This window comes from Sylvia atricapilla, chromosome 7 (genome assembly GCF_009819655.1).
Source record: "Sylvia atricapilla isolate bSylAtr1 chromosome 7, bSylAtr1.pri, whole genome shotgun sequence".
NCBI lineage: Eukaryota > Metazoa > Chordata > Aves > Passeriformes > Sylviidae > Sylvia > Sylvia atricapilla.
In genome coordinates, this window is record NC_089146.1 from 6,693,107 (window position 1) to 6,706,162 (window position 13,056).

The window sequence follows — 13,056 nt, forward strand, 5'->3', positions numbered from 1 at the left end:
AGTAATAACTGAGTCTGGATTTTTATTATTCACACATGAGGACACTGAGGTCCTCAAGCGTTGCAGAATGCTGTTATGATATTTTGCCTTATTGCAAACCTTGCCACACTTAACCATTCCAAATCCTTAAATCATCTGATAGTAATCCCACCAGAAATGTACTTTGATGTGGGTAATCCCCTCTCAGTTTTACCCATCACAACGTATAACTACCCCAGAAAACAATTCATGTTTTCAAAATGCTTACAATACTTCCAGTTCTAACCTACTCACAACTGCACCTAGGGACCAAGAGCTTGCAGTGGGATCTGGAGGAGCCTGGCATTTATTTGTATTTAGCTTCATTCAAATATATTCTACAGTTCAAATGCTAGAATACAAATTATTGGGAAGTCTAACATGTGGGGCTCAGAACAAGGAGCAACAGCTGACTTTGGTTTGGTCACGTTAAATCAAATATTGTTGCCTGTTTGATTGTTCTCTCTACTTGGCTTAAAACAAACCAAAACCCAATACTGTTCTACCCTTTTCTGCTACCTAACTCACTTGATGATGATTATTAGCAGCTATCTCACGAATGTTTTCCAGCACATTGATGACTGCTTCTACAGGAGAAAAGGAAATTATCTTTTTACTTGATTCAGCTTCTGGAATTTCAGCCAAACAGAATTGAGATTTATCTTCCATGTCTAAATAACAATAATGCCAGAGCTATGGATTTGTTTACAAACTTCATCTTTAGACTCTTGTGTTGCATTAAAAAAAAGTTCTTATTTTAACTGGAGATGGCCAAGTTAAAGCCATAAGAAACAAGCAGACAGATCCAAAATACCTTACAAAACCTTTTTCCCTGCCCTTCCTTGGTGAATTCAGCTGTCAGCCTCCCTGACATCATCTAGAACAGGCTTTCCTGCAGTTGTTTCAGGGCAAAAGTGACCCTGTGGAGCTGGGGAGAGGCTCAGTCCCTTAAAGCACTTTCGCTATTTCACAACCTCGAATGTGCAATGTCCCAGGCACTGTGAGACATCTGCTGTGCTACGGCACACATCTGCTGGAGCCTCGCTGCATTCAGCACTGCATTGTACAGCATTGCATTGTGCAGCATTGCAGCAGCTGTGCAGCTCCCACCTCTGCTGCGCTCCTCCAGACACTCACCCACAAACAGACAAGGCTGGCAAACAGACTTTCACTTACTGGGTTAGTTGCAACTAATTCCTGGTTGTTGGCAATCGCTGTCAGTGAAATTATTGTTACAACAGAGTTGCAAACAAAAGAGAAAAACAGATTTTTATGCAGGGTAATCCTTTGGCAACTCAAGCTCCTAGAAAACAGAAACAAGAACAAATGAGTACATGGGAGGACAAGTATGTGTACTTGGGGACAACTCTTGACATTTTGAAATGCTAGGGCTCTTGATTTTACTAACAAGTCTTACATCAACCCTTTCTTCAGATCCGGAGCACATTTAATACACCAAAAGGAAGACAGCAAGTACATTTAGATCCAATATGTTTATAGTGAAGGACCCTCTTTGTAGTGGCCGGCTGAAGATTATTTAAATGCTGATAATAATTTTCAGAAGATCTGTGATTTTTTGGTCAGTACATGAAGAATTTCCCAATTTCCTATCACACCTGTGTTTGATGAAGCTGTCTTACCCTGTTTCCATCTACCCGAATCTGTTCAGATCTTTTGAGGGTAATTCCTGTTACTCATATCCTTGTCATTTTTCTTCCTTCAGCCTAAAGCTAGAGAATCATCTAAATAAGCAAAATAATGCAAATCTGTCTGTTTAAGTTATAAACAATTTCTAGGACATAATTATAAAATCCTTAAAGAACTGCATTTTATTGTGTTAATTCTAAGGTTTGCTTTAATCCTGCAATAAAATTAAAGAGATAATATCTTTGGAAGGGCTTTTTTTTTTTTTTTTAATACCCAGAGATTCAACTATATCAAAAAATGTTGAACATAGGTGCAGCAAATTTCTGTTTTTCTGCCATTCTAGAGGAAGCAGGAATAACTCAGTGTATTCCAAGAGGAGGGACAGCTTCTCATTCAAGTTTTTCCAGTGAACTCCTGGGTTGCTTTGGAGACAGGATCGACTGAAGCCTCTGCTGCAGAGCCTGTGCTCTATACCCAGACCTGCCTGTCTCCAGTTAATGGCCAGAGAAATGGAGAGCAGCTGATTGACACTTTGGAATAACCAGCTGGGGCAGAAAATCTACCTCTTACACACACACCACTGAGAGAAATCAGAAACACATTCAAAAGCGCACCAGGGGACATGTCTAAACTGTCATCCAAGGAGAAAAAAAATAAATTGTGTTTTCTGGCCTCTTCAAATAGCATGCCTGGAAGAAAAGATAAAGGAGGGACATCAGTGATTCATTTCTGAGAGAATAGAAGGGAAACCTTTCCATTTTTTCAGAGAAATGCAGATATGAAATCTTCATAAAGACTGAAGGATTATATTGAAAACTGCTGATAGATGAATCAACAATTAAGAAAAAAAAAGGACAGCCCCATAAGCCTGACTACAGGGCAGATCTTGGCTGCATCCTTTGCAGCTCTCACAAGGGCAGTGTACAGAGCACCCACAGATCGCTGGACTGAGCTCACAGTGCACACTGTGCAAGCCCTGAGACAGTCAAAGCCCATGGCACTCAAAACAGGGGAAGTAAACCCCTCTAGAAACCAGTGCTGCCATTTAACAGGGACCTACAGGAAACTTTGGTTGCCGTGTGCCATTTGCCTGAAGAAACAACAAAAAGAAAAGTTTCCAAAATATGGAAAACAGGGTTGTGTATGAATTTGAGGAAAAAATCAATTTCATTAGGCTCTTTAAGAATTTGAATATTGTTTTAATGCCCCAAATGGATAAACTTGTTCTGGGGCAACTTTTTGATGCCTGTATTCCCAACTGTCTGTCCTGTTTAGGCTGTATGTTAAGTTCTGTACCACCAAGACTCAGTAACCCCGCTAAGTAACAGCTGTGTTAATTACCCAATACAGCCTTGCCCCTGATGAGAAACAGCTCCAGCCAATAAGGATGAGTGGGATAAAAGGGGGTGAGCTGGTGAGGGGAGGGTCACCATGGAGGAGCAACCTTGAGGAGCATGAAGCAGAGCCTCATGGAGCAGGATCCTGGAGAGAGACACTCACTGCTGTGAGGCCAGCTCTGAGGCGAAGGGGGACAAAGAAGAGGCACAGAGTTTGTTCTGAGAGCAGTGTTCACTCCTCTGTGTTCCTGCTCCTGGGCTGAGGCACAAGCAGTGGCACAGAGACCTGCTTGGCTCTTGGTGAGCTTTAGCTGCCTGAGGCACAGAAGATCTCTGGGCTGGTTTTTCTTTTTCTCAGGACTGTTTAAACCTGTCCTGGACTGGAGAACCCAGAGGAGCAGCAGGAGTTCCCACCTGTGGCCCACCAGGGCCTGGACCTCCAGAGGGACTCATAAGGGACAGAGCTACTCACAGCGAGGACTTTCTGAATTTACCATCTCACTCCTGAGCAGAGAGAGGTTTTATTGCTTTGTATCATTCATTCTTTATGCTTGTGGGCACTTTGTTAAATAAACAGTTTTTTCTACTTTTCTCCAAGGAAAGAACATTTTCCAGTTGGGGGATGGGGCCATTTGGGTTTGCTTCTCAGAAGGACCCCATTCAAATTCTCAAAGACTTGCCCTAAATCAGGACAAAACTTATAACTTGCAAGGTCTTACATTCTTTGAAAAATGTATTTGTGTATTTTTTCCCTGTATGGTTTATATATGTAAAGAGAGACAATACCATATTCCAGCAAAGGGCTTTGTGTAAACAAGTCCTGGAAAACTCTGGAATTCTGTCTGCTTATTGTTAAGCCTCAAGGCTCAGTGAAGGAAGAGCACGTACAGCTAATGGGGCCATCTCCCCGGGTCATCCCGCAGCTGTTCCTGTTGAATATTCAAACACACCCATCCACACCCACCTCCACCCATGCATGAAAGGATTGAAAGGATCACCGGACAAGAAACAGAAAGCAAGCCTGATGACATTTAAAAACTAAGACTGTTTTCTGGAATAAAAAGATTTTTCCTAAGCTTCCCCACCCTCCTCCCTTTTCTATTATCCTTCCTATATCCTTTTTTTCAGACTGTTTTTCTTAATGACATAATATCCTTTATCACTTAATTCTCATATTTATGATCTAAGTACATTTGAATGACCAACCCCTCAATTAAACTATGTGTAGTAAAACAGAAACAGACTTCCTACTAAATTACCTATTTCCCTTCTTTTTTCAACTCCTGTGTATCTTGGGAATTAAGGAAAATTTAATTTCCCCAAAAGAAAAAAGAGTGACATTTTCAAAAGCCCCTAAGTGAGTTTGAGATCTAAAATTTTAAGTCATTTCAGTACTGCAAAACTCTGCCAGTGAGATCCACATATGGACCTAAGGGGAATTATCTGTTCAGGTGACACTGAGTGACTTAGGCAGCTCCTGTCTCCGTAACAATCCAATACTCAGTGCTTTGCCCACTCTCTTTTTAACACAGTGCTGCTCTCCTCTGAAAATGCTGTCATGGGAGTTGACAAGACACCTGATCAACAACTTCTTTACTTCAGATGGGTTTGTTGGGTTGTTTTTGGTTTTTTAGCTCCTGTGGGGTTTTTTTTGGGAGGGGTGGGGGCATCTTTGAAACTGACACCTTTATGCTACATCACTGCTTTTTAAAGTGTTCTCTTGCCTCGTTTTTCATTCTTTATGAAAACCATACAATTATTTTAACATTTACAACATGTGCACGATCTCAAGGATGTAACAGAATGAGAAAGCAGAGACACTGCAAGAAGTTACTTTTATGTCTCACAGATGAGTTTTCAGAGACCTTCAGAGTTCCAAGTTTAGGACCCATTTCATTCTGTTAAACCAAGAACTCCAATGCACTTGGGGAACACATGTCACAAGATGGACATGTCACAAGGAAAAAAATTTCTGAAGAAGAAACCAAATTTAAAATACAAACATAAACCAAAAAATTTTAGTCCTAAAATTCAAATCCCAAACAGTTGATATTTCCTTTGGGGAAAAGTTCCAATTCTAAAGACATCCTAATGATAAGAAATCCAGCAAAGTTGTCTGGAAACTCTCAGTTGACTTACAGAATAAGTATTTTGGAAATGACAAATTCAAAGACACCCCCCACAATAGAAAAAAAAGTCCACCTGTTAAAGCTATGAATAATTATCCAAGCCTTAGCCGATACATAATACATCCTGGTATTAATCTAGGTCCTTAAATACCCTCCTGCTACTAAAAATACTTTAGAGGAACTGTACATCCCAGGAGAACAGCTTGCAGAGGACTTTCTTTAGCTTCCTTTGAATTTAGTAATTTCCTTTTATATCCCAACATAACCACAGTCTAGAAAATGTGGTTTGTGGGTCTGGATTCATTCCACGCGGTTCTCTGAGGAAGGATGATCCTGCTCCCAGAGAAGAAAATCCCTGGATGGTTAGACAAACCTGACACAGGATGGCAGCACAGCAGAGCACCTGCTTTTGCAGCAAGTGCCACAAGCAAAGATGAAGTTACATTGATTTTCATGTTATGGTATAGAAAAATCATGCTCGACTCTCTGTGAACGTATGAAATCATATCCTACTCCAAAGCTTTTTCTTCTCCCCCCTGTTAAAGCATTTTTCCTGTCACATTAGATATTTAGTCTGCTAAACTTTGTCATGTTTATTCCAACAGTACCGACCTTTTTATGCAGAATCAAAGTTCTTAAAAGGACTGAGAGCCATTCCACACATGGAGTTTGTGGAAGGAAAGTGGATTTGGAAAGGAGAAGCAATGTTTTTACAGATCGTACAAAAATAAATCGATTGAAAAACAATTCTATGTGTTTTCCTGACGAAAGGAGAACAGAAAAAGCTGAAATGTCATCTCGAATACTGGATTTCAAAAGAAAGGCTACAAAGTTGAAACACTCCTGTTTGCTGGGGTTTGTAGAAATGCAGGGAAGCCTGGGGAAACAGTGCTTGGCTAAAGTGGAAGCACTACTAAAAAGAACTATTTTTTTTTTTAATCAGCTATCAGCTGCCTCCACCTAATCAAAGCCTAGAGCATGAGAAAAGCAGCATCAACTGCCAGTGTACCTGCTATTCCTATTTAAATGTCAGGAGGAAATGGAAGCTGGAGTGGGGCAGGAGGAGGTGAGTGTGGAGAGGCAGCTGTGCCTTGCCAAGGAGAAGGTGTTTATGAAATGATTAAACCAGGCTGACTGGGGCAGCCCACACTGGGCACAGCAGCAGCTGGCACAGGGAACAACTTGTCTCTCTCAGCTCTGCTCATGTGGCAACACTCCTGGGTTCACCTTTCCACCAGCCTTCAGCAGCTTCTTAAAGAAAAAGAAATAGAAAAGGAGTCTTTCACGGGGAAGGGAAAAAGTCACCAAATATGAAGTAATAAGACTAATTTTAAAAGGCCTGTGCATTTCATTGTTTGTTGGGTCAGTGGTGATACACTGGTCAAACTTCCTTTCAAGAAGGTGGCATAATAAGTGTTAGTTAGCAGATGACAAGCCTGTCATACACAATACTGTGAATCAAAAAATGGGATTATTTTTATTATTTCCATTTCTACCGTAGCTCTTAGCCTTACTTCCCTTACAGTTGTCATATTTTGTGAGTACCACATTGGAATGTTACTGTACCTATCAAATGTCATCACTATTTTGGTTGCCACTTGCTCTTTAGTTCAGTTGATGCTTGGCATAACACAGAACATCCGGACTTGGAAGAGATCCACAAGGATCACTGAGTCCAATTCCTAGTATCCACACTGTAATTTATCACTAAAAAAATCCAGACATCACAAACCCCAAGTGAACAAACATTTTCCAATTTCCTATTTTCAATATATTCTACAGTTTTTGGGTTGCAGATTTCTGAGAAAAGAAACCTCCATTTTTGTTACAACCTGAAGTCCAATGGCAAACCTATATACTGGTTTTCTTCACCTTCCTGCTCCATCTAATTTCACTTGGATGGCTGCTATTCCAAAGCACTGAAACCAGGACTGTGGCAACCACTGGGATTTGATGAAGGATTTTAAATATACTTACTTAAAGTAAAAGAATATGCCAAGAGAAATCAGAAGTGATGCAATTGAAAGACCGTGTCCGATGATGGCCAAGTAATACAAGTTCAGAGCAGTCTGCAACACAAAAACGAAACCAAGTGATTCAGACAGAGCTACTGCTGATAAAGCACATATTTATACATCTCTTCTTGCAGTTAAAGTGGCTATAATACTGGTAAGAAAAAAAACCTCAAACCATTTCAGGTAACGATGGAACAAGCCCACAATGCTGCCGAAACCCACCCTACTAAAATCTCTCTCTGTAGGGAACACAGCAGGTTAACTGAAGTAATCACTAAAATTTGCCTCTTACCAGTTAAAATACCAAGTTTCCAATATACAGTGCTATGGTTTTTTTCTGAGTATTTATATAAATTTGTCTGTTTAAGTTCCTGGGTGCGTTGCTGTCTGAGGCTTGATTCCTCCCTCAACACAACTCCTAAGTAAAGCACGTGCTTGCTGTATGAATTTATTTAATTTTTTTCTCCACAGATTTTTTTCTCAGTATTTAAAGACACTTCCTTCAAAGTGAGATATGATTATGATACTGGAAATTCAGTTTTTATTGAGCATTTCAGGAAGGGCATGAAAAAATTAACAGTGACTCAAAAATAGTGAAGACTATTATGTTAAAGTCATAACTATGTTTCAATATTATGTTAAATAAGCCTAATGCCAATTATGGAATTATGAAAATCTGCAGAGATACAAAAGATAAAAAAAAGGAACTGGTGATGTAATATTTGGAATATGTTCACGTTATCATTAATTCTTGTAGCTAATATATTCATTAACTAAGTAGTTTTATCAGACAGTAACAAACCTTTGCTTTCAGTCATGGAATCTGTCTTGCAGAAAACACTTGCCGTATTAAATGTAAGGTTATCATCTGGCACATAAGAAAATGAAGATTTTCAGGTTGAACTTTATACTCTCCAATAAACCACAACTATTTGGGCTCCATAGGGAGGACTTGGAGCACACATCCAAATGCTCACATACTGCAAACTCTATGTACCCCCTGAACTTATCATTCCAAGTTAGGACAGGGTAATTGCAGCTTGCTACATATACCGACTTTTGAGAGAACATAAGAAAGATAACAGGTAAAGCTTTAAGTAGATTGTAAGATGACACAAGGGTAACTCTTGATGTGTACTAGAAATTTTCAAATTACAATTATTTTTAAATTACTGAATTTAAAAAAACCAAACCCAAACAGCAATGCAATAGGTATAAGTGGAACTTGTTGTGACATTTGGAAAGTGAAAAAATTTCTGAGTGAGAAAAATCAAGCATTACCCCAAAATGCTACAATGTGAGATGTATAAATGACAACAGCCATTGTATGACAGGTCCCTGTCCTGTATCACCCCCTCATTCAGTGAGCAGAGGTGCAGTGTAAGGATCTAGAGACTGCCCCACAATTTAGAAAGGGCACCAAAGCAATGTACAGCAGGAAGCACTGCTGAGGGCAGTAACCGTGGGAGTTCACAATGCACAGCAGGCACAGCTACTGTCAGTGTCTCACGACCTTCCAAGCACAGCAAGGAGAAAATGCTGCTGAGCTAACAACACACAACTGCAGCAAGCCTTTCTTTGGAGCTGTCACTCTACACAATGGCTTCAGATTTGTGACAGAGTTGAAATATGCTGGCAAAACTGCCTGAGGGGAAACTCCCTCATTCATAAGGAGGGATGGTCATAGATCTGCTCCTTTCTGAATATATCCCCCACTCCCAGCCAAATATTACCAAGGATCAATGAACTATGGCAATTCTGCTAATAGAATTAAACTGCCATTAGCAAAGTCAAAGTCCCATGATTTGAGGAAAAGTAGTAATAAACTGCTTTATCATCTATAACCATCTTTTGCCTGATATGGTGTTTAGTTAAGTACCCTAAGGCATTCAACAGCAATGGTGCAGGGAGATAGAAACTCTATTATAGGTCAGATTTCTTGACACAGTCTGCTACTACTGAACCCTTTAACACGAGGTGCAAATTAATTTACAGCCTGTCCTGGTCTGTGGGTTGTATTCCTGCTTCTTGGGAGTTTACAGTTTCAATTTATTGCTTCTTCCCATGACTGAACGTTTCATAAACATAGAGGAGTATTAGTGGACACAGAGTTGGGGAATGGGGTAATGCCCATTGTATCCTCACATATCACACAGTAACTCTAAGTGGTCATTTGGAGATTTTGTTTTTCTTTTTCTAAATCTTTTAATGGATGGTCATGTTCAAGATAAACTGAAGTCTATAAAAATCGCATCTATACATAGACCCACAGAAGTACAGAGCCTACTTTTGACATACAGAAAACTGCTCAAAGCACTGATGCATTAACTCTGCTGCCTTTTGAGTTTGGAAACTTGTTAAGATTCTCAGCTCAGTTTCTTGACACGGGTACCATGCACTCACTCCTCTCCTACCTTCACTTTTTCATGGGTATAGATGTTGCACTGGGTGTAGTTCGTCCATGTCCTGTTGCTTTCTGGGTGTCTAAACCAATTCCCATTTGGATCACAGATCTTCGTAACTTTTTCTGCAATCAAAAGTTAATGGAATGAAGAGCAAAAGAAGAAAAGTGAAAGAAAACCACAATAGTCAGCAGCACTGACATTCTCTTTCCTGATGCCAAGTATTTAATAAAGATTGGCAAACAAGTGACAGCTTTATTAATATGACTAGAGAGATTTGCTTGTTACTATGAATTCTGAGAAACTTAAGGCCGTTGCTTTTGCTTGGCAAAGGGAACTGGTGATGTGATTTTCCTTAAGAAAACAAATAGATTTTCCCTCTCCAATCCATTAAGTATCAAAACACGTTGAACTAACTGTTAGAGAACTACCAGATGAAGTGACAAGAATATTTAAATGGCTTGCTTAACACCCAAGATGGAAACTGAAGTCTAACATCCTACCACTATAAATTAGTATTGGACAGGCAGGAAAACATAAATAGCAAAACTGCTCAAGAACCAAACTGGAAAATTGCTGGAAACACAATGATTTCTATCATCGAACAGAGGCATGAAGAGACCCTGGGAAATACAAAGAAATCCACGACATTTTTCACATGGTCCCAAAGCTTAGCCCACAGAAACAGGAAATAATTCAAAGTGGCAGAAATTATTTTTCAGCTTCAACTGTGAAACTGAGGTAAAGAACTAAGTCATACTTCTGCTTGTCTGTCAGAAAAGCTCATCTCTGAGAGGAAAAAAACATGATCTAACTTCAATTCTTACTCCCTTATCAGGGACACAGTTCAGATAAAATAAGTAACTTGTCAGTTTTCTATGTGATAGAAGGAAAACGCAAATAACAGTCTGAGTTCCTGAAATCCTGGAGCATAAATCACTTGAGTGAGGCAAACAAGAGACATCAAGCCCCCAGACTCTCATTTCAGTGAGAGAGACACTGATGGTGAAGTCAATGCACTCATACCTGACGGGTTGAAATCCTGAAAGTAGTCAGGACAACGCTGCACCGACACAGTTCCAGCAGCAACATCACTCCAGCACAACCAGCCATCCCAGGTCCTGTTGCAGTAAGGACCTGCAAACAGATAGAGACCTGGGAATAAAATAACTCTTGCTCCAGAACAGACTTTTAAGGCTAAGATGGATGACTGGGTAAGGTAAGTTTGCAGCAATGTGGTAAAAAAAGGAAAGATTTAGCAGTGGTTGATTAAGACTTCACTTAACAGAGATAGTTCCTTATATTTCTTCAAAGACGTTTTAAAATCTTTTGTCATTCACCTTGAAATGGCCTACAATTTGCAAACCACAGATCTAAGAACAAGGTGGCCAAAAACCCCCTAAACTGATTCATACTCAGTAATGTATCTTAGCAAAGGGCCTCACTCTCTTAAAGATGGTTTTACTGAATTTATTTCTATTTTGGATGCACACCAAGCCTGTACATATGTTTGCTCGTTCATAGAAACACAGTGGTATCCCAGAAGCCATGAGAAAGCCTGGCTGGGAGGCAGCCACAGCTGCTCTGCCTCAGGCTGGGCTGAGCCTGCAGCGGACACTGTGGACAAACACTTCCCTAAGTGCCCCAAGAACAGGCAATCCAGTGTCCCTCAAGAGCCTGTTCCAATGCCTCATTGCTCACACACATTTCAACATCTAAAATAAATCTCCCTTCAGAATGAGCTGGCATTTTATAAACAGCTTCTTTCCCAGAAGGCACACAGAATGACTGTGTGCCTCTCTACAAATTTCAAGATGTTTTCATTATCTCGCTTCAGTTTTCTTTCAAAGACTTAATAATGTCCCCATCTCAAAGGCTGCAGTTCTCAAACGTTGTGTAATTCCTCCTCATCTGAAGGTTTTCCAGTTTGTGCAGATCCTTCTGAAGCTGTGAAGCCCCTTATGGTGTGGGCATAAACTTACAGTGCCATATTGGTATCCATTTCTGACCTCCAGGCACTCAGTTCCTCCAAAGAATCATTTCAGAGGAGAAAAACCTCTTTGTAAAAGAACACAATCGCCTTTCCTTACCTCCAAAGCCCCTCAGTATTTCCAGAAGCTACCAAGGGAATACAGCAACAGGTAGAGAGTCACTGAGGTCAGCTCTGAGTGACTGAACCATGAAAAGCAATAATGACACCAGCACAACCCTCAGAGCAGGGAAACTGTGGGTTAAGATACTTACAACTTTTAAAGGCAGACAGAGGTTTAATAGGAGCATGAAATGAAATAAGGTGTCAAGAACAATTAGTCATGATTTTTTAATACAGACATCTATTTAAATTAACATTTTCTTATTTCATCATAAAGAAAAAGCTTTGTAATTTATCAGAAGTGGTGCTATGGGCAGATAGTATAACATATTGCTTCATGCATCCCGAAGTGATGTTTATAAAAGATTGGGAAAATACTGTTACAGCTTGATAAATAATTGCTAGCAAGGTAAGAAATTAATAGAACTAAAGAACCCTGAATTACTGTCATAGTATCTGTTGACCACTTGCATTAGTAAAACCTCATGAGAAAACAATCTCTACCTTCTTTCTTGTGAATAGGGTCTTGCATTATCTTCTGGTAGCATTCATACTGTGCTGTCATGATTTTATTCCGCGTGACACTCAGCTGGGCAAAGTCCATTGTGGCGTTCTGGTGTCCCTCAGCTGGAGTGGCACTGGCAAAGAACTGAGAGGAAAAACACTTCTTTGAGCAAGCCACATACAAGCTCCAACACAAACTTCTTCAACATCAATCCTTTCAAATATTGTACTTCAAATATTATTTTACTGAAAGGGAATGATCTTCAAATCTTATTACCAACAATATGATTTTATGGTTTTTTCTGGGTAATTTAGCAATTCTTACTACTGAATCTTGATAAATGTCTCCTGAATGAGCATGGGGGTAGGAGCAATGACAAGATTTGTAAATAAGAATGGCAACGTGCATAGAAAGCACTGACACAGCCAGAAGCATATGAACAGCTTTTGTAAAACCCAGTGAAATATAATGAAGTTTAGTCTAAAAGACATTTCAGTCAGGCCCAAAATTATCCTTTATGGAAAAACACCTTCCATACATTTTATGCACTGAAGCATTTATCTTGTCTAGAGCTATTTAGTTTCTCTGTAGTCTGGTGAACCATAAAGTCAACCCTCAGAATAGAGAATGTTATTCAAAAGACCAGGCAACCACTTTGACAGTTATTAAAATTAAAAAATCTCAGGAAAGTTGATCTTGACCAAACCCTGAACTTTTTAAGTGCATTTTTAATAGTAATTAAATATTTCATGGGAAGCTACTAAGCTTTCCAGAAAAACAAACCTGCAGATTTAAACACTGTAGCACTGTTTTACAAGGTATGAAATTAAAATTTCTGAGGATGTCTCTGAATCTCAGTTAGCTGTCTCCTCTTCTTCTTGGGGTCTGCAGGGTACTGCCTCTGTGTCCAC

General features: G+C 39.7%; 1 protein-coding gene across 1 annotated transcript in view; it reads right to left on the minus strand.

Annotated features, from left to right (window-relative positions):
• Nucleotides 1-13,056, minus strand: part of CALCRL (calcitonin receptor like receptor) — a 63,271-nt gene that overhangs the window by 17,869 nt on the left and 32,346 nt on the right. The window contains exons 3-7 of the mRNA XM_066322504.1: nucleotides 12,145-12,289; nucleotides 10,575-10,685; nucleotides 9,561-9,673; nucleotides 7,109-7,200; nucleotides 1,195-1,321 (exon numbers count right to left, since the gene is read on the minus strand). Coding sequence (XP_066178601.1) covers nucleotides 1,195-1,321; nucleotides 7,109-7,200; nucleotides 9,561-9,673; nucleotides 10,575-10,685; nucleotides 12,145-12,289 — 588 coding nt within the window. The remainder of the gene's footprint in view (nucleotides 1-1,194; nucleotides 1,322-7,108; nucleotides 7,201-9,560; nucleotides 9,674-10,574; nucleotides 10,686-12,144; nucleotides 12,290-13,056) is intronic.